Source organism: Pongo abelii, chromosome 4 (assembly GCF_028885655.2).
Source record: "Pongo abelii isolate AG06213 chromosome 4, NHGRI_mPonAbe1-v2.0_pri, whole genome shotgun sequence".
In the NCBI taxonomy this organism is placed as follows: domain Eukaryota; kingdom Metazoa; phylum Chordata; class Mammalia; order Primates; family Hominidae; genus Pongo; species Pongo abelii.
The window spans coordinates 157,833,715-157,853,875 of record NC_071989.2 but is presented as its reverse complement, the minus strand read 5'-3'; the positions used below and the strand labels follow the sequence as shown (position 1 = coordinate 157,853,875).

The following is a 20,161-nucleotide window of genomic DNA, read 5'->3' as shown; positions in this document are numbered from 1 at the left end:
GTAACACTGGGTCCTGCAGCAGGAATCACTCAAGAACCCAGGCAATGAGGGATTGATGTGCACAGGAAGGGGCAGGGACCTGAATATCAGGCAGGGCCTGGGTCCCGGGGTAAAGTGGAAAGAGCCCTGGAGAGGAGATGCAAGTCTAGGCCCTGCTCTGCCCCTACGCGCTCCCATTCTCACACGTCTCTTCTTTTCTCTGGGTCTATTTTCCCCATCTCTACAATGAGGGTTGGCACTTTACAGTTTAGAGTGACTCTGGGATCCTTACCCCTCCAGCATCAGTTCATATAAGTAAGTAGACAGCATCTTAGAAATGGTCACTATGTTTAATCCAACATAGGAATTCCTGCTCCAGGATTCTTAGCAGATGGCACAAGTTTCTGTTGGGTAGCTCTGGGCCAGTGGTTCTCCACTGAGGATGATTTTGACCCCCTGGGGACATGTGGCAATATCTGAGACATTTTTGATTGTCAGTGGGAAGAAGCACGTGGTAGGCATCTAGTGGGTAGAGACCAAGGATGCTACCAAATACCCTACAATGCACAGGACAGCCCACAGTGTCACCAGTGCTGAGGCTGAGGAACTCGACTGTAGGCACAGGGGGACTCATTGCATCTTGAGGGAACTCATGGCTGTGGGCATTGTGGCTAGGACAAGCTGATACTGACACACTCCCTGTAACTGCTGCCCTGGCCTTAGATCTACCTGGAGGAAGGGCCCTAATTCCTTCTCAAGACGGCTATCCAATCACAGCGATTCCACCAATGACATTCACCTGTGGAGGGAGTATGCATGGGCCAGGGTCAGGGCTGAGGGACCAGTGCCAGGAGCACAGGACCTTAGGGAGGAGGCCAACAACTCTCAAACAAGCTGGAGGACACCAGGGGCAGACAGAGGGCTGTGGGGATGGGGGGAGAGGGGACTGTGTTAAATTGTGGGTGGGGTTGGGGAAATCTTGGGTGCCTATGAAGCACGTAGTGACTGAACTGGGCCTCAAATGATAGGATTTCCAAAGAAGGGCACAGGAAGACAAGGGAAAGGGCCATGAGTTCATTTCAAGGCCAAACAAAGTCTCTCCACAAGGCCCAGCCCATATACCCTGCTTGCCTCCTGGCTGCATCTCACCTCCGTCTGCACCCCGGCCACACAGGCTCCACTTGCCCTCATGCACTCACCATTTCTTCACCCACCTCAGAGTCTCGCAGGCTCTGTCCTCTCAGTTTGGTGCATCCTATTCCACTTTTTGTTTAGTTGCTATGGTCTGGATGTTCTTGTGTCCCCCATATCCATATGCCAAAATTCGAACCCCCAAGGTGATGGTCTTAGGAGGTAGGGCTTTTTGGGAGGTGATTATGTCATGGATTAGTACCTTTATAAAAGAGGTGCCAGAGAGCTGCCTTGCCCCTTCCACCATGTGGAGACACAGAGAGAAGGTGCCATCTCTGAGAAAGTGGGCCCACATCAGATATCAAATCTATTGGACCCTTGGTCATGGACTTCCCAGCTTCCAGAACTGTGAGAAATAGATTTCTGCTTATAAGCTGCCCTGTCTGTATCTCAGTCTGCTCAGGTTATAACAGCCCAGATGAACTACAACATCAGTTAACACCCACTCATGGTCTGGATCTCAGCTCCTGGCCCTTCGTCAGGGAGCCCTCCTGGATACTCCTCCTACCCCGTTATGTGCTCTCGAAGGCCCACACTTCTTTCCTGCATCACACTTACCACAGCTGACATTTATTTATGTGATTATGGATTAATGCTCATCTCCTTCAGGGGACTGTAGGGCTGGGTGAGCCTCACCATGGATGCTGGCACAGAGCCTGCACATGGCAGGGCTCAAGAAACAATCATTGAGTGGATGAATAAATGATCAAAAGTTAGCTTTGGCAGCTTAGGTGTCGGGTATGTTCAAGGCTACAAAGGAAGCCTGGGACCTTGGCAAGATTTTAAATACTAGGCTGAAGTGTTTGTAGCTAAATAGGCAGACAGGGAGGGGCCCTGAAGAGCAGGGCAGTGCCAAGAGCACGTGATGCCCTGGGATGGTGGCCTGGGCAGAGGGTAGAGGACTGAGCAGATTCTGGAGACTAATTAGGGGACTGTTGTAAGAATCCTGGGGTAAGAGGGCTGGGAAGCAGCAGACGGAAAGCAGCCCTGGTTAGCTTTGTGGGGACGACTGGCACTCCTCATTCCTCTGTGTGTTCTGAGAGTCCCTGGGAAGCCCTGAGCAGCAGCCTGGCATGATGCTCTGAGATGTGGGGAGAAGGAGGTAGAATAGAGGCTGTGATGCTATAGACACTTTGCAACCCAGACGTCCCTCTGAGGTTCTCTGACCCCTTGGGCCTGTGTAGCTCAGCTTCCCACCCCCAAGGCAGAGCCAGGAGAGTCTGCTCAGAGCACTGCCAGGGAAGCAGGCCAGCTGGGCAGCGGGTGGAGGTGCACAGAGACGGAAGGCAGATTACATGTCACTTCATATTAGCCACACCGGCAAACTTCCCGATCCACCCAGAGAGGGGCCAATTAACTGCAATTCTGAGGACAAGCCAAAAGCCAAGATAACACTGAACCTGAAGGAGATCGCATCTCCTTTCCAGTCATGAGCACGTCGGAAGGCCTTACAGAGGGTCAGATTTACTTACCTGTGAGGTACATTTCCTCTCCTTCAGTGAACATCTGGTGGCAGCGTACACACCTGGCACAGGCTGGGTGGTAGTGCTTCCCTCCTGCCTGTGGAAATGAAAAGATGAAACAGGAGTTCAGAGCCAGGGCTGCTGTCTAGTGGGGCAGATTGGGTTTGAATCTTTCCTGGGTACATTAGTGTTGTTTGCATCTTCATGGCCCTAAAGTTGGTTGAAGCTACCCAGGGGAGTCCACAACCATCCAAAAGACCAGCCGGGAAGCTTCATGATTCACTCCATGGGTCCCTGATGGCAGTTCAGGGGACTTCCACCTACTCTTCTATTCTGACACTGGGAAGGACACTTCAGAGGACACTGGTCAAACTTCCTCATTTCCGGAGGAGGAAACAGGCTTGCTTTGAGGACATCCCAGCATTTTCCCAAGTGAGAAGCCCTTACCACTAATGTTACATGAAATGATTTTAAGTGGTACATGAACCTGGGATTTAATAACATTGGACCAACGAAAAAAAAAAAAAGATCCTTTCCGTCCTCTATACATTCTTCTGATTTTGTCAAGAAGGAAGTACCAGTTCGGTGCTCATGTGTCTTTAACATCTATCCAAAACTTACAAATCTGCCTTTTAAAGAATAAGAACAGGTGTGAGGCTTGGAACCTCCACATGCAATAGAATCTAGCTAGAACTCTATTTATTTTCAGGTTACATGCAATATGGCAAGTGATACTGGCTTTCCTGTTATGTCGTATATAAGTTTTCTTACATAAAAGGGAGCCAACTTCAAGATACTTAAAGTATTTTGGAAGAATGAGCACACGAGGTTCACGGACATGGCAAAAATTGTGAGGCTGGCACACAAAGGACAGATTTTTAGGGCTCACTGGGTGACTTAGGACCCATTGTAGAGCCCCAGGCCAGTCCTGTGACTATTTCGCCCTAGTGTGTCCAGCCCTACCGCAGCTCACCCCAGGGTGACTTTGGTGAGTGCCTTTCCCTATTTTCACGTTCCCTCCCAATCACTATTTAAATTAAAAATGAAAATAATTTGCAGCTGCAAAGACTTCCATGGGGGGAAGAAACAGCCCCTGAGAAGGCTGTGCCTCAAGGGTTCACCGCAAGCCAGCAGCAGTGTTGGGTCAGGATCTGTGTGAGCCAGTCACCAGCTCAGCACTTGCTTCTGGAGTCACAATTCTGACACCAAAATCCCAGCCAAGAGGGCTTGTTGTAAAAGGGACCTTCAGCGGTGGCTCCAGCATTTGTATATGCAGGAGCTTAGTGCAGGAATTGGGTGGGCAGGTGTGCCTTGTTTGAAGAAATATTTTGCGACGTCAGGGCAGGGTTTTCTTTGGGGGAGGGTAATGCCCAGGGGAAACTGATGGATGTTAGGGGTTCTTAAAGGTCCCTGTCCAAGCCATCACTTGATCTGATGCTAATGGGTTCCTTCCAATTCAAAAATTATAATTGCATAATAAGAAGACCTATTTCCAAACTTAGTTTTTTTTTTCTTTTTTTTATGTGGGGGGAGTGGAAGATTGTTGGGATGGGCTTGCCTATTCTGGAGATATTCTCTCTATTCTAAAAACTTAGCAAGAATGTGGGAAAGGCAGATTTCTACAAAAAGAAAAAAATCTCCAATATTCCTTCTTTTCCCCCATTTGTTTATATGGCCTCGCACCAATGAGACAGTGTCCTTGTCATCATCAAAGCAAATATGTTCAAACTTTGGAAGGAGCCTGCTATTTTCCTAAGCTAGAATGTGTGGGACTGATTCCCTTGTACCATGACAAGGATAATCAGTTTAATTAGCAGCCTCTTCCCACTCTGTGTCTCTTTATCATTTTGATTATAGACCTGTTTTCCAGTGTGGCAACAGTGCCTTGGCAAAACTGAAGCCTAGCATTTTCCTAAATGTCATGCCCCACTACCTCACCCCGGCTGAAAGAGGCTTTGTGCCCATCTCAGCAGCCCCAGTCTTGGATGGTGCTGAAAACAGTTTGAGCAAAGGGAGGTTAGGGCAGCCTGCACCCAGAGTAAGGAAAAGCCACATCAGCTAGCTGAGATGAACCATTTTGTCTATTAATGAACTGAAATCAGGAAAATAGTAAAGAAAAATGGCAAAAAATTGGTACCCTCAAAACAGAGCCCTATTTGAGAGGACCAAAAACGGCAAACCAGGTTCAAAAATGTAGCAACAAGTAAACCAGGTTGTGGTCCTTTTTCGTGAGGAAACAGACAAGGATGGAAGGAGTGACACTGACAGCCATTGAGCTCTGTCACTGAGGAAGGGACCATGGGGTGGCCTAGGGAGGAAATGGGAAGGGACAGGATGAGAAACAACTTAATTGAATGCCTGCAGTGTGCCAGACGACGTGCTTGGACGACTGTTGTTCCTGCATGGCCATCATTCTTTCCTCCTTCTTCCAGAAACAGTCCCAAGCCTTTCCTTGGTGGGGCTACCTCTCCTCCATATCAGTCCACAGGGTTAAGCAGTGCTGACCCCACCAGTGAGCATATTCCAACTTTGTGGGCACAATTAGTGGCCCAGGGATGGGCCTGAGATTGTCCAATGAGAGTCAGTCCCAGAATGCTTGCTGAGCTATTAGAAGAGAGAAGTTCTTTTTTCCACTGGGGATGCTGGCTGATAGAATCTAAGCCTGGGGCAACTGGTGTCCAACTTTCCCATCACCAAGAATGCCCTCCTGAGAATAAACTTAACTTGGAAGAAAGTAAGCCAAGATGGCTGGGGATTCTAAATGATTTTGCTTAAGCACTGGATCCAGCTCCTGGGCTTTTTGTTATAGGAGCTGAGAAACTTCCTTTCTGTTGCAGCCCAAAAAGTCTTGACTAACATGTTCATTAGGAATTAAATGATAGTAGTATTGTCTATTGATAGATACAGACTAAGAGGACATATCTTGCTTAAGGCTTCAGGGCTAGAAGTGGTAAAATCTGAATCCAAGTCTGTTTTACTGCAACCATGTCTATTTCCTGACATCATGCTACCTCAAAGACCCCCGAGTGGCTGAGAGCTGTGGGTATCAGTATGGATACAGCAGCCTGGAGTCCTAGATTTTAGCTCTGTCTCTACCAGAAATGCTGCTTGTGACCTTGGAAAAACACTGCATGTCTTGGTCTCACTTTTCTCATCTGTAAAATGAAGAGGTTGAACTAGTTGATTGCTAAAAGTCTCTTCCAGTTCTAAGAAAAAAAAAAAATCAATAAGTCGAAGATGCTAATGGAGCCTTGTAGAAATGGAATCAATCGAAACTCAGTCACAACAGCTGCCTGGGAGGAACAGTCTACCGCAATGCTAAACAACGGTAACTCTCGGGGAAACGGCAGCTGCCACCAACAGGATTTCAAAGCTGCTTGGAAATGCTGAACAAATTACCATCTGTGGCCCTGTCTGTAATCTAAGTTCTTTCTTTCTGGAAAGAAAAGTTTCCTTTTGTAATATCCCCCCACCGCATTGACCCTTCAACCTACTACACTCTGGGTGCCTCTTCCCCACAGTTCTGCAAAGCCAACAAACGACTCTTCTGAAGGTGACCTTTCCCACATCCAACAGCTTTTCCGCAGCCTGCGCAGTCCTTCACTGCTCTACAGAGTTTGACCAACACTCTGACCTCACCACGTTTTCTGAAGCTCTGTCCTTTCACTGAATCCCCGATTCTCCTCCCATATCTTCCTCTGCTACCTCCTCAGTCTCTTTCTGAGTCGCTTTCACTGTGAGCAGCTGCTCGCCAAGGTTGGTGTCAGCCTCCTTCCTTTCTCTCTTTCCTCTGTCTTGGAAATCCTGAGGACTCCGGTGGTGCTATTATTCAAAGCCTCGTGTTTTTAAGATTGGCTCCTCCAGGACTGAGCTTTGTTCCTGAGCTCTGATCCATATTTCTTTTCTTTTCTCATTTTTCTTGCCTCGGACAGGATCTTGCTCTGTTGTCCAGGCTGGAGTTTAGTGGTGCAATCTCGACTTACTGCAACCTCCACCTCTCAGGCTCAAGTGATCCCCCGGAACGGCTAGGACTACAAGCGTGCACCACCATGCCTGGCTAATTTTGTTTATTTTTTGTAGAGATGAAGTCTCACCGTGTTGCCTAGGCTGGTCTTGAACTCCTGGACTCAAGTGATCACCCTGTGTTGGCATCCCAAAGTGCTGGGATTACAGGTGTGAGCCACCACTCCCAGCCTGTGATCCGTGTTTCTGACTGCCTTCTGGAAACACTCCTGGGATTTCAATCACAACTCATCCTAAATGGTACTTGCCATGTTTCTGCCCTACCAGCTTTTTCCCCTGTCGTCCCCAGTTCTGCCAATGACACCAGGCTTCCTATCCTTCAGAAATAGGTAATTCTTTGGTGCAACTTTTAGCTGCTTCTCCTTCAATCCCCATGTCCACAAGCTGCCCCTCAGTTGCAGAGTGATTGGAATTCTACTTCCATAGGGCTGGGCACAAGGGTGGCTTCCCTCTTCATTGCTACTGTACCTCTTGAATCCTTCCTGCCTGGGTCACACAGGGGTCTCCTCACTCATCCCTTCCAGCTTCCTTCCTTCAAATGTAGCCTGTGTACATTATCACGTCATCCTTCCGGAAGCCCAGCTCTAACCAGGACGTTCCTGCCCAGTCCCTCCACAATGCTCCCTTGCCCAGTGAGTCACATGCAAACTCCACCCTGGTATCCCAGGCCCTCAGAAACCCACCCCCAACAACCCTTCCTGGACTCATGCCTTGTCCTCTGCATCGCACTCCTTATGGCTCTCTGGAGATGCTTAAATGTTTCCCAGCTCTGTTCATTTGTTTATATCTCATTGTCTCTGACTCTCTCCGTCAATTCTCCACGTAGTAACCACGGAAATCTTTTTAAAAACATGATCTTATCATGTTAGTCCTTGGTTTAAAACTCTCCAATGGCTTTCCATTGCACTGAGTATAAAACCCAAACTTCTAAACATGGTCTACAAAGTCCTACATGATATGCCATATATGATATACTCTTATATTTCATCCTCCTCTACCCTCAATTTATAGAATTCAGCCACATTGGCAGACTGGGTCAGCTATTGTGAGCAGAATCATTAATTCAGCCAAATCTGGCCACTTGGTTGTGGTTACCATGAGTGCTTGTGTTGAGAAAAATTCTGCAGCCACAATTCTGTGTGGGTTCTCTGTTCTTTGAATGGGTCAGCCTCATTCTTCCTCTATCTTTTCCCACCTCAGGGCCCTTCAAGGATAGTTCTTTCATCCTCAGGGCTCTGCTTCAATGCATGTCCTCAGAGAGTTCCTTCCTGGTTGCTACATCGCCGCCTGCTGAGTCCACATGTGGCTGCAGACTTGTTCTCAACAAAGCACTCATGGTAACCATAACCAACTGGCCAGATTTGGCAGAATTAATGATTCTGCTTACAATACCTGATCCAATCTGATCCTCCGGCTATTGTCATATGGAAAAACTGAGGCCTAGAAAAGCAAAGATACTTACTCAAAATCTGAGCAGGAGTAGAGTCAATATTAGACCTCAATTATTCCTGTTAGGCTATTATTTTTCCTTTCCACTGAGCCCTTCCCTGTTTCTAATTCATCAAGGTGGGTGGTCCCAAAGTATAGGAAGATAGCTTTCAGGCCCACAGGGTGTAGGAAGAAAAGCCAGAAAGACCAGTGCACAGGGGCTCAGCAAGGCCTCAGCAAGGGTTTTGCAGGTTGTCTGTCACTGCAGAAGGAGTCATACATCGAAGGCTGGGGAGAGGCGTTGCCATGGTGATGGACCCGCCAAAGAAGGGCTTAGGGAGCAAGCTGCTAGACAAGCTGGCTCTTAAATCAGCACATTACCAAATGCTAAAACAAACAAACAAAAAAATAAATAAATAAAAAAGACTTCCACCTTCTGGCAGGGCTGGGAGGAAAATTCTAATGTCACTCTCTAGAAATCTGTCTGGGTCCGAATCAAAGATACAACTGATTTTCCCAGCACAGCATTTTTTGAACCAGGAAGAATTTTGTCCACCTTCTCATTTTGGGGTTTCCCAGAGATCTCAGCAAGGTTATCTGCTCAAGGTCATGTAGCAAGCAAAGGTGGAGGAGGGAAAAGCTATGGAAAAAAAGGTATGGGTTGACTTTCTCCTTCTTGTGTGATGACTTTTTGGAGGCACAGGTCACCCTGCCACATCTTCACGGTTACTTATACCCACTCACCTCCAAGACTCTGCCACTGATGTATCGGTCACAAGTCTCACATTTAATGCCAAACTGGGCGTGGTAGTCGGACTCACAGTATGGAACACCATCCCTGCAAGAAGAAGTTCACATAAGATGAGGAAGTTAGGGAGGATCAGTGAGGGTGCACATGGCAGTTAGATTCTGGACCTGCAGCCTATGTTGACTGAGCCAAAGTTCGATACTCCTCCTTTAATAAACAATTTCATCTGTATGAAAGAATCATCTGACTGTGCTTCCAGATCAGTAGATGACAGGAAGCCTCCTGGGACCACCTCCTGTGTGCTCCATTTTTTACCCAATGCTTATCACTTGGCAGACAGTGATAAGATTGTTATCCCTTATTCTTATACCACTCCCTATGACTAATAGCCACTAACATTTATTGCAGCTGTGTGCTGGGCTCTTTGATGGCTTTTGATGGCAACCCTATGAGTCAGAATTATTAGTATCCCCATTGTGTAGGTGAGAAAACCTAAGCATAGCACACTTTAGTAACTTGTTGCAGGCCACCCAGGATGACCTAGAGCTGGAATTCAAACCCAGGTGGTCTGGTTTCTCACCCAGGTTGTCATGAGGATTAAAGGAGATGGGTCCAGTGTACCCTAGGGCTCAGGACAGTGCGTAGCCATACTGAGTACTCAGCAAATGGCAGCTGGAGGAATCGCCATGATTGCTGAGAGGGGTCTTTGAGGAGGACATTTGGTTCTCAGTTCTCTAGGACTGATGTAGAGATAGTTGGGGGCATTGGAGAGCTTAGCTTTGCTTCTGGGCCCTGCCTCGCTCTAATGACCAAGTCTGAACTCTGAGGAGAGAGAAACATTTCTTTCACTTTTGGGTGTAAGAGAACTTGGCTCAGACACTGAGAGACCTAAAGGAGAGGCACATCACTTTTCCATCTCGAAGCTGTTGCCCTATTGAGGTTGCTGGGGGCCCACCCTGGGAAGCATTTTCCTGGAGAAGCAGCAGTGAGGACCAAGGTCTGGAGGTGTCCGACCAAGGTCTGGAGGTGTGACTGTGTCCACGAGGCAAGGACTTGTTTGTGAGCCCCTGAGACACACCTCCCCCAACCCGTTCAACTCCTCCCCCGCTCAATCAGGTTCTCACTCTGTGGGTGCAGGATGGTAGCTCTGCAGGGAGAAAAAGTCATTTGTCAGAAGGTGGATGTGATGAGCCAACAAGATTTGAGTATAAATGCCAACACAATCTCTTTTGGATCCATCCTTCTCTTGGGGAATTAGCAATACACAATTCTAAAAGAGGATGGTAAAATGAGTATTTACTGGGCAATTATTAGGTGCTAAGCACAGATTTCTGAGCCCTTACACAACCCTACGTGTAGAACATCTTCTCTCCATTTTTATAAATGAGGAAACTGAGACTCTGAGCAGTGGAGTCCCTTGCCAAGGTCACACAGGCTGGGCTTCTATCCTGGGCATCTGGTACCTGAGCCAGTGCCTCTGAGCCCCTGCCACTCTGCCAGCAGCCAGGTAAGGGGCCCAGAGCTACGCTGTAGAGGTACCAGGTGTGGTGGGCAATCTGGGCTAGGCCTCCTTGAGAGGAACTCTGAACAACCCCTTAAGTCCCTGGAGAACTCTGATTTAGGCTTCCAGACTCAAGCACTCCTGGCTGGCAACGTACTAAGGGCACTCCTTGCCCTCCTATGGCAGGCATAGAGGGGAATGCCAAACTCCTGCTAGCATGGCATCGAGAGCTCTTGGTGATGTGACCTCAGCTCACCTATGCAGCCCAGGATCCGGCTTCACCTGGGCACATATTTGAGCTCCTATACAGGATGGAGATGTCCAATCCTCCCCTACTGCCCTGGCCTTGCCCAGGCTGGCCATTCTGCCTAGAAGCTCTTCTTTGCATTTTTGAATCTTACCCCCACCTTCCATGGAACTCTCAGAGATTCAAGATTCTACTTCATGCTAGTTAGCAGTCATCCCTGTTTTCTCTGAATATTCACAGCCCTTTACTTGTTATCTTGGACACAGGCAGGTGTTGTTTGGCCAGCATCCATTTCCCCTTCTGCTGATAATAGTACCTCACCTGGATTTCCCTTTGGAAGCCACCCCTTCCCAGTTGAGGTCCCTGTGGGTCACCAGAGGCTGCTCTCTGGCTCTAGGGTTCAGATCCTCTGGGCCAGTGATTGGTCAGGAATGGGCATGTGGCCTAACAGTGGCCAAATCAGAGGCAGCCCTGGGACTTTTGCTGGAGTTCCTGGGAAAGAGGCCTCTTTCTCTGCTAGGCTTGGTATGAAAGCCTGGAGGGCTGGCAATCTTCTTTGCTAGCACTTGGGGAGGGCCAGGTTGAGAACTAATCCACCATGAAGACAGCTGAGAAAGATAGGGACAGAGACAGAGAGAGACAGAGAGAGAGAGAGAGAGAGAGAAAGAGAGACAAAAAGATAGAGAAAGACAGAGACTTCTGAAGTACTAATGACATCCTTAAGCCCCTGGATTCCTCCATGTCTGAAGGCAGTGTGCCTCTGGCCTTCCCATTTCTGTGAGTTAATAAACTCCTATTTTTGCTTTTAATTGAGTTGGAGGTGGGTTTTCTGTCACTTAGGATCAAAAAGGTCTTAAAGAATAAAGCTTGTTTGGGCTCCTGATCACACATTTCCTGGTGTCATAATTCTTCATGAACGCAGCATATCTGTTTCCCATATTAGACTGCAGGGTCTTGACAGCAGAAGCATGTGTGCTGCAGCTCTGTGTGCTTGGCATCAGGCCTGGCATCAGGCCAGAGAGTGGCACCTAGGAGCATCTGGGGTCATATGATGTCAAAGCTGTGACAAAGGATCTGTGCTGATAATTGCTTTTAGGTACTTGCGTATATAAATGTGGTCACCGGGGCCCAGCAACAAGGGGATGCTTGTCTAATACTGCAGTGTGTGGGTCACTGGAGGTTGGCCCCTCTGGATAACTATGCACCCATCACCTCCTCTCATTTCCATTAAATTCATTCAGCAGATATATTATTGACTGTGGGCCAGGTGTTGCTCTCAGGGCAGGGGATATAGCAGTGATTAAAACAAAGCCCCTGTCCTCATGGGTACAGAGATTAAACACTATTATTGGAGCAAGTTATTTACTCTCTCAAGTCTGAGTATTCAGTGGGGATAAATTCCTCAAAGGGGCAGTTATGAGGATTTAAAGTGATACTTCATACAAAGTAGTGAGTTCCTTCTACATAATTAAAGCTCAATAAATGGTAGGTAGGTAGTATTATTAGCATTATTACAAAGTTACCAGGGATAAATATGTAATTACCAATGGTGGTAGCCTGTGTGAAGGAAACAAGGTACTCTGAGGGCCCAAAACTCTGAGGTCCCAAAATGGGGCAGTAAATGAGAGACGGCTGGAGGGGAAGGCATGGGGACCAAGACCAGAATGGAGAGAAGGGGCAGCAGGTGTGCAAGGAACAGGGAGGGTGTCTCAAGCAGAGGGAACCCCCCTGGGAGGGTCCAACGTGGGAAAGCGACTGCTGGGAAAGATGCCATTTGGCCAGAGTGCAGCAGCAGATGGAAAGGAAGAGAGATGATGCTGGAGATGCGGGCACAGGCCCGATGGGGCAGGCCCCACAGAATGCAGAGGCCCAGGCAGCTGGGGCAGGAACAGGGGGACCCACTTGCTGATGTACTCCCCGGTGAGGATGACGCTGCAGGTCTGGCACTTGAAGCAGCTGACGTGCCACTGCTTGTCCAGAGCCAGGAGTGACTGGCCGTGCTTGATCTCCTCCTTGCACCCGGCACAGTCTGCAGAGACAAGAGGACACTGCTGAGCAAAGCACCCTGGGCCCTTTGACCCCCGCTATCTCAGGCCCACGTCGAGGAAACCTCTCCCTGAATGCCAGTGTTTCCATAGTTGCTCCCACCCTGACACTGGAAGCTGCCCAGAGGCTCTCTCAGGGGAGAAGAAAAGCCACTGGAGTCCTGGCCTCTTGACAAGGGGTCTTGGTGTAGGAGAGAAAGAAAGACTTCCCTGCTTGTCATCAAGATCACGTTATTCACTGAAAGTGGACCCTGAACTACTTCCAGCCCTCCTCAAATTGCTAACTAAGCTCTGCTGCTGTCTGTGACCTTGCCATCTGCAGTGTCAGCATCACCTGGAAGCTGGCAGTGTGCAGCATTGCAGGCCCCACCCAGACCTCTTGAATTTTAACAAGACCTCCGTGCAGAGTAAAGTTTAAGAGGCACTGCTCCTGGGGATAGGCTAAGTATACATTTTTTCAAACCCTTAGGCTATATATGCATTGGCAAGGGCTGTGTTTATATTTTGTGGTTAAATCTATTCCTTTGCCTAGCACAGTGCTCAGCCCATAGCAGGAACTCAAAGAATATTTACTGAATGTGTATGAATGAATGGGCCTGATGGTACCCAGGGAACAAACAGAATTACCACACCCACCCCTTCCCCATTGTGTTTCACACATCGAACATGTGCCTTCCCAAGTGGCAAGGATTACAGGGTCTGATGAGACTGTCCCAAACCAGAAAGGTGCCCTCACTCCCTGACACGGTCACCCTGGAATGTGAGTTGGGGCCAACAGAATGTGGGCCAAGCCTAGCATCAGCTTGTTGCTCAATGAATGTCTGAGGAGGGTCCGGAAATGGAACCAACGTCCAAGGCACTTGGAAACTGCTGGGAATTCAGGCCTAGCCAACCGGATGACCCACTTTGGAGGAGGAAAGGGTCATGGGGCAAAGTTGACCAGAGGACAAACTTCCCTGTTGGCTCCATAAGACAAATGCACACTTGGGAGTAGTGAGGAGAGCAGAAACTGCATGTAAAGTTAGGGGATCCTGGCTGGACAGCCCCCACATCCAGCTGGGAGCCTGTCCTAGAAGAAAAGATGATGTATCTGCAAATCTAGGAAGGGTGGTGGGTCCAGCCGGCTGCAGGGAGGGTCTGGGGCCTTGATGAAGTGTTTGTATGAGTCAGTTCCCACAGTACTCTGCCTCTTGGCTGTTGCGTGCCTTTCTAACATCCCTTAGTACAAGTTGGGGGCATAAAGGTCTCTACTTGCAAAATGCTTCAAGCCCCAGGCCTTCAGATGGGGGCTGAGAGAATAGAGTTTTGGGATTTATCTCTCTACCTTTCTATTTTCCTGGGGTAAGTCTATAAGTCTACTTGCACCCCCTGCCCAATAATTAGACTCCAGAATGCAATAGTTTAGAGAGGTCAGGTACCTCCTTCTCTTTTATAGATAGACAGGGGTCTGAAATGACTTGCCCAAGCTCAGTATAGAGGAACCTAAGGACTGTAGACACCTGGTCAAGCTTTCTAGGCCAGTAATACTGAACTTGTGTCTCTGTGGGCCTCCCCAGCAGGGCCTAAAAATTCCATAGGGGTTTGGAGTTCACAGAGTATTTGGTCAAACATCCCACCCAATGCAGTAACCTACAGCATTCTCGACAAGTGGGCACCCCTCCTCTGCTTAATCACCTCCAGTAGTGGGCAGTTTAACCCCTCCTGAGGAGGGGGTGGTGAGGAAGTCCACTCTGCCCTTGGACAGGTATGATTGTCATGACTGTCTTCTTTATATGGAGCCGAGACTTGACTCCTGTGACTGCTCCCATTTTTATGCATCGAGAATAATCTACCTGTTTTCCCATATGACAGTTCTTTTAAAGAATTAAAGACAATTATAGTTTCTCTCTTCTTTATTCCTTACACTTTTTCTGCTTGACATGGTCATCCACTGATCAAATTCACTTGTGGATTCCATGGAGAAAGACATGTTATTGGCAAACAACACAATTCTCCGTTTCTTCAAAAAAACTTATTGCATAGCTGTATCCTTTCGTGGCCACATTCTAGTAATGAATCCTATCTCTTCGACTTTCAGTGGTACATCTGAGATGAATTTAGCCCCTTGAGTTAAGCTGTAGGAGATAGTACAGCGCAGTGGTCAGAGGCTGGGCTGAGAGTTGGAGTGAGTGGTGGGAAATTGGCCTAGGAGAGAATCCCAGCTCCTTCCCTTATGAGTTGTATGCTCTCTAAGCCCAGACTTGCTCATCTGAATATCTTCCTTAAAACACTGGTGTGAAGGTTAATTAAAACCAGGCCCGTTAGGCCTTAGCACAATGCTTGGCCCATATGTATCCAATAAGTGGTTGTTGTCATTATTATTTCACATTCTCCTGTTTTTAACCCACATTCTGTGCATTACCCAATCCCTGTTCTGAAGCCAGGAGCGATAGTCCTGTTGTAGGGAAGCCTGCTGATTCCCTGTGAGAATTCTGGGACGTCTTCTCCATGTGGCTTTTCTTTTTATGTTATACTGCTGCTCCCCCATTATATCAGCTTCTTATTTATTAGGACCTTTTCTCCCTCTTCTTCCTCCTTTCACTCTTGACTACCAGTGGAGCCTCAGGCATGCCACCCAGGAGCCCGTGGGTCTGGTGTAATAAATAGAATCAGGAAAACCACACCCTGTTCCAAGTTGGTGTCTGCAGAGCCAGCTGTCCACTCCTCCATATGTTCCTTTCTATTCCAAAATTATAATCTTTAGCTGGCAGAATGTATGATGCTACCACCTGTCCCTCTCAGATCCCTCAGTTATAAACTGAGGCCCCCTAAAGACGCTAGACAGCCATTTTTATCCTTTTTAGACTGTGTCATTCATTCTATTTAAGTCAGCAAAAATGAGTGGGTTTTGTGAGTCATAGCAAACTCCGTACCTTGTTTTAGGCAACTAATCCAGGAAGACTAGACACTTCCCAAGTTGCAAGTCATGTCTCTGGTACAGGGTGTTAAGGGAATAGGATCTAAGGCCAGACTGGCTGGTCTCACATTCTAGTTCCATTACTCATTATCTGGGTGACTTTGGGCAAGTCATTTATGCTCACTGAGTCTCAGTTTTCTCATCTATAAAATAATTACTCTTATCTCCCTCATAGGGCTGTTGTAATGATTAAATGAAATATCTGTATAAAACACTTAGTGAGGTGCTTGACAATAGTAATAATCTATGCTAGTGGTGGTGATGCTGGTATTGTTGGTGTTGACAGTGTTGGTGGTGATGATGGTGACAGTGATGATGGTGGTAATAATAATGGTGGTGATGGTGTTGATGCTGCTGGTGCTGGCGATGTGGTAATAGTGGTGATTATGGTAGTGTTGGCGAAGGTGGTGGTGATTGTGTTGGTGGTGACAATGGTATTGATGGTGATGGTGGTGTTGTTCATAATGGTGATGAGGGTGGTGATGGTGGTGATGATGGTAGTGATCATGTTGGAGACACAGTGTTGGTGATGATTGTGGTGGTGGTGTCAATGGTGTTGGTCATGATGATGGTGATGATGATGGAGAAGGTGACGGTGATGATGGTGGTGGCAGTGGTACTGCTGCTACTGCATCTGATTGTTCTCAATGAGGTTTTTGCAGTATCTGGCAACAGTAACAGTCAATCAGTGTTAGCAATGATGGTGGTTATGGTGGTAGTAGTGATGGAGGTGGTGGTGGTGGGGATGATGGTAGTGATTGTGTTGGTGGTGGCAGTGGTGTTGGTGGTGATGATGGTGGTGGCACTGATGGTATTGTTCATGATGATGGTAGTGATGGTGAAGATAGTGGTGGTGATGATTGTGGTGATGATGATAGTAGTGATGATAATGATAATGTTGGTGATGTTAGTGATGATGATGGTGGGGGTAGCGGTGTGATGGTGATGGCAATGGTAGTGATGGTGGTGATGTTAGTGATGATGATGGTTATGGTGGTGGTGTGATGGCAATGGTGGTGATGTTAGTGATGATGGTGATGGTGGTGATAAGATGGTGATGACAGTGGTGGTGCTGCTGCTGAGACTGCTGCTGATTCTTCTCACTGAGGTCTGTGCAGTGCCTGGAAATAGTAACAGTCAATCAATGTTTGCAATGATGATGATTATTGTGGTGATGGTGATGGTGAAGGTGGTGGTGGTGGGGTTTCTGCTGCTATTGTTGCTGATTTTTCTCAGTGAGGTCAGTGAGGAAACATTTCTTCTTCCTGTGGTAAGTAACAGAATTATATTCTCTTGACAGTTCCTGAGTATTTTTCTTGGTCTCTTTGGAGTAGACACTGCTCCTGACTTTCCAGAATATCTTTATTTACTCTCCAGAGATGAAACATCACACTTGTAGCTTAAAAAAACCCAATTATTTTGTTCTTCTTTTTCTTTTCCATGATATGTTCTTTTTCTTAGCCATCTCTTACACCTGGCTTTGGTTTCCTGTATCCCATGGGAGCTCAGAAGACCTTCCAACACCCCATCTAGTCAGGAGCTATTTTGCATTTGCAGCATGAATAGTGATCACCTTTGGAGAAAATACCTCTATAAAACACACCACTGTAGACAATCAGTGATCAATCACGGATTGATGTCTTTACTTTGTGAGTAACAAGATAAGCTATAATACTAAGTATGCCCCCACAGGAAACTGTCCATGTGCTCATTTGCTCCTCTTGACTCACTTTTTCCACACCTTCTTCTACCTCCTAATCATCCAAATTATGGTGGACACATTTGGGAGCCTCTCTTTGAAAACATACTCACATGTGAGACTCCCACATTCAGCTGAAGAAATATCCCACCTAAAGAGTAGGTGATAGGTGCAGCACAAATGCATACAGTAACACACAACCCAAACTAGGGGAAATAACAACTGACCCAGGAGTCTTATTCTCAACTTCTTTTGGTGTACTTTCTATATTAAACTTCCATGCCAATATCATCCCTCACTCTGTATTTATAGAGCATTTTATACAAGCAATGTATCTTAGTTTGATCCCTGAACTAATACATTTGCTTTCCCCAACGCTCCTGTGAGGAAGATAGGAAATTCCATCCCTCTTTCATAACTGGGTAAACTGAGTCTCAGGGAGGCTTCATGACTGCTTTGCAGCATGCAGAAGTTTGGCAGCCTCCTGACTCAGGCTCACTTCTCCCTCTGTTACCTCACACGTGGCCCCATCAGTCTCTGGGGTCCTCAGCAGCACTGGCCACAGGGTCGTGGTCCCACATCCCAGCCTCCTTGTTTTTCTGTCACTCTAGATGATGCTTTCAAGGAGCTGTGAAGGATAACACTGTATGCACTCAGCCACCTTGACATGGAAACCTGGTTGGAGCAGCAATCTATTCTTGAGCATCATCAAGGATGCCGAAGAAAGGGCTCTGCACATTCCAGGAACAGATCTGATTTGGCTGAAAGGAAGAGCAGGCAAGGGAGGGAGCCTTCCCACTGTCTTTCTCCTCAGCTCACCATAGCTGAATGGACTCCAGGGGAGCCCCTGAGAGCTAAGCCCTGCTGACTCGGGGTGATCTCTGCTTACTCTCTTTGGCTGGATGCAGCCCAGCATGCTGACTCTGCCGGTGCCATGGCCAACAGCAGCACCCTGCACCCGCACAGTGATGCAGCACAGGAGGCTAATGGAATTTTCACTGATTCTCTTGTCGAGGCCAGTGAGAGTGTCATATAACATGAAAGAACATTGGAGCCTAGTGTGGCTTACCAAGACCAAGGGGGCTGGGTCTATGTGTGTGTGGGCACGTGCAGCAGCATCCTGCCAATGGCATCTGGGAACAGTGATTTAGATATCTTATCACTAGGCACACTTGAGTGGGATGGACATCCCACAAATTAGAATGACCATTCTGAGGCATGCTCCTGGTCCTCAGTTTCCCTCCAAATCTGTGGTTGGTGATAAAACATAACATTCATCATGGCATGACAGATGCTGCCTTTATCCCTAGACAGTGGTTCTGAATCTCAGGAACAGCAAATGAATCACCCAGGAAGCTTACTAGGAATGTTGATTCCTAGGTTCCATCCCTAGAGGTGCAGGGTGAGCCCAGACATTTGCATTTTTACAAGTCCCACAGTGAAGCTGATGCAGTGGTCTATGGAACACTCTAAGAGGCACCAACACAGCTCTTGTGGTTTGCTCCCAGGGCACCCCGTACTACCTCTTCTGTAAGCCATGTCTGCCAATTCTTATTGGTGGAGTCGGTAAAAATTCAGAGCCACTCGTGAAAAGACACTTGATCAGCCCTATTGAGGTATCCGTGGGACATAAGATCAGGAACTCAGCTTGTCCCAGAGGAGACATACCATGCGGCAAATATTGGCACTGGCTACCACTGTTTATGGCCAGGCAGCCCCTCTTCCCTGCATTGTGCTTGTGAAGTTTGTGAGTCTGGGCCACATGCCAACAGGGTCATGATGCAGGAGGCCTCCAGGTTGGGAACCTCTCCCACTTCCCTCCAGGCCTGTGGGAGCAGTTGGCAGTGCTGGGAGAGGGGAGCCCAGAGAGATCACACCAATGGACAGGGAGATACCCGTGGGGAGGACTCACGGCTTGGTCCACGAATCTTGATGGGCTTACTGCTGGCCATGGACTGGGAGCACGTTTGGCACACACATTCTTTACCGCTGAAGGTCACCTTGTCTCCAATGGGGAAAGGCTTCCTGCAAGTGGGATGAGGGAGAAATTCAACACACCCTCTTCTGAGGGATTCTGTAGCTAACCACACATGTGCTCAAAGCACTTTGGTAACACATACAGCTTGACTTCTAGAGCACCACGCAAATTCAAATGCTGTTCACAGTGACAGGCCAACTAAACTGCTCAATTAGGGGCCTGGCAGCAAGAACTGGAGCCCAGTTAGGCTGTTTGTATATTTTGGGCAGATCATGATGCTTATCTAACCTTACTTGTCTGTGCTGTAAGAAGTAGAGGTTACTAACTCCTCATATACTTTTTCTCTCTTCTGGAAGGACTTTTTCCATCCCAATTTGATTTATCCCCATATGTTAATAATTCATTCAACTCCCAAACTTACCAAAATTTCTTCCTTTTACTACTCAGGCATTTTTGAAAATCCCCCTTCCCAAGAGGAAGTTTGTAAGTCTGCAAATAATCTCTTCCTCTTCTCATCTGGATTTGTTCAGTTTCCACAGCTGAGGAGTCTCAAATTTGTACATGCTCTGCCTCCCCAACTAAATTATGAACCATATACAGAATCCCTGGCACCATCACGCCCACTGTTGAGCTGCTCTCACCCGTGCAGTGGGATGCCTGTTATGAGGACTCTCAGCACAGCACCTAACATTGGCTCCCAGGGGCTCCATTGCCCTTGTATTAGCACTGTGGCATGATGGAGGGAGCACTGGGGTGAGAGTCGGGGGAGCTATGTTCTTATTGTGGCTCAGCCACTAGCTTTTGGTAGAAAGACATTGCATGATCTTGGGGAGTCACCTGGCTTGACAGAAACCTCATCTTGTACCATAGGAACCCTCTGTGCTAACCTCTGATGGGTCTGGG

At 47.7% G+C, this 20,161-nt stretch overlaps 1 protein-coding gene across 16 annotated transcripts in view; it reads right to left on the bottom strand.

The window, feature by feature from the left end:
* The window catches only part of ABLIM3 (actin binding LIM protein family member 3), a 119,260-nt gene that overhangs the window by 41,147 nt on the left and 57,952 nt on the right, over window positions 1-20,161 (bottom strand). For all 16 annotated transcript variants that reach the window (XM_063723911.1, XM_063723921.1, NM_001133255.1 and 13 more), the window contains 4 exon segments: window positions 19,193-19,305; window positions 12,483-12,609; window positions 8,829-8,922; window positions 2,643-2,730 (listed from right to left, as the gene is read on the bottom strand). In XM_063723911.1, the coding sequence (XP_063579981.1) occupies window positions 2,643-2,730; window positions 8,829-8,922; window positions 12,483-12,609; window positions 19,193-19,305 (422 nt within the window).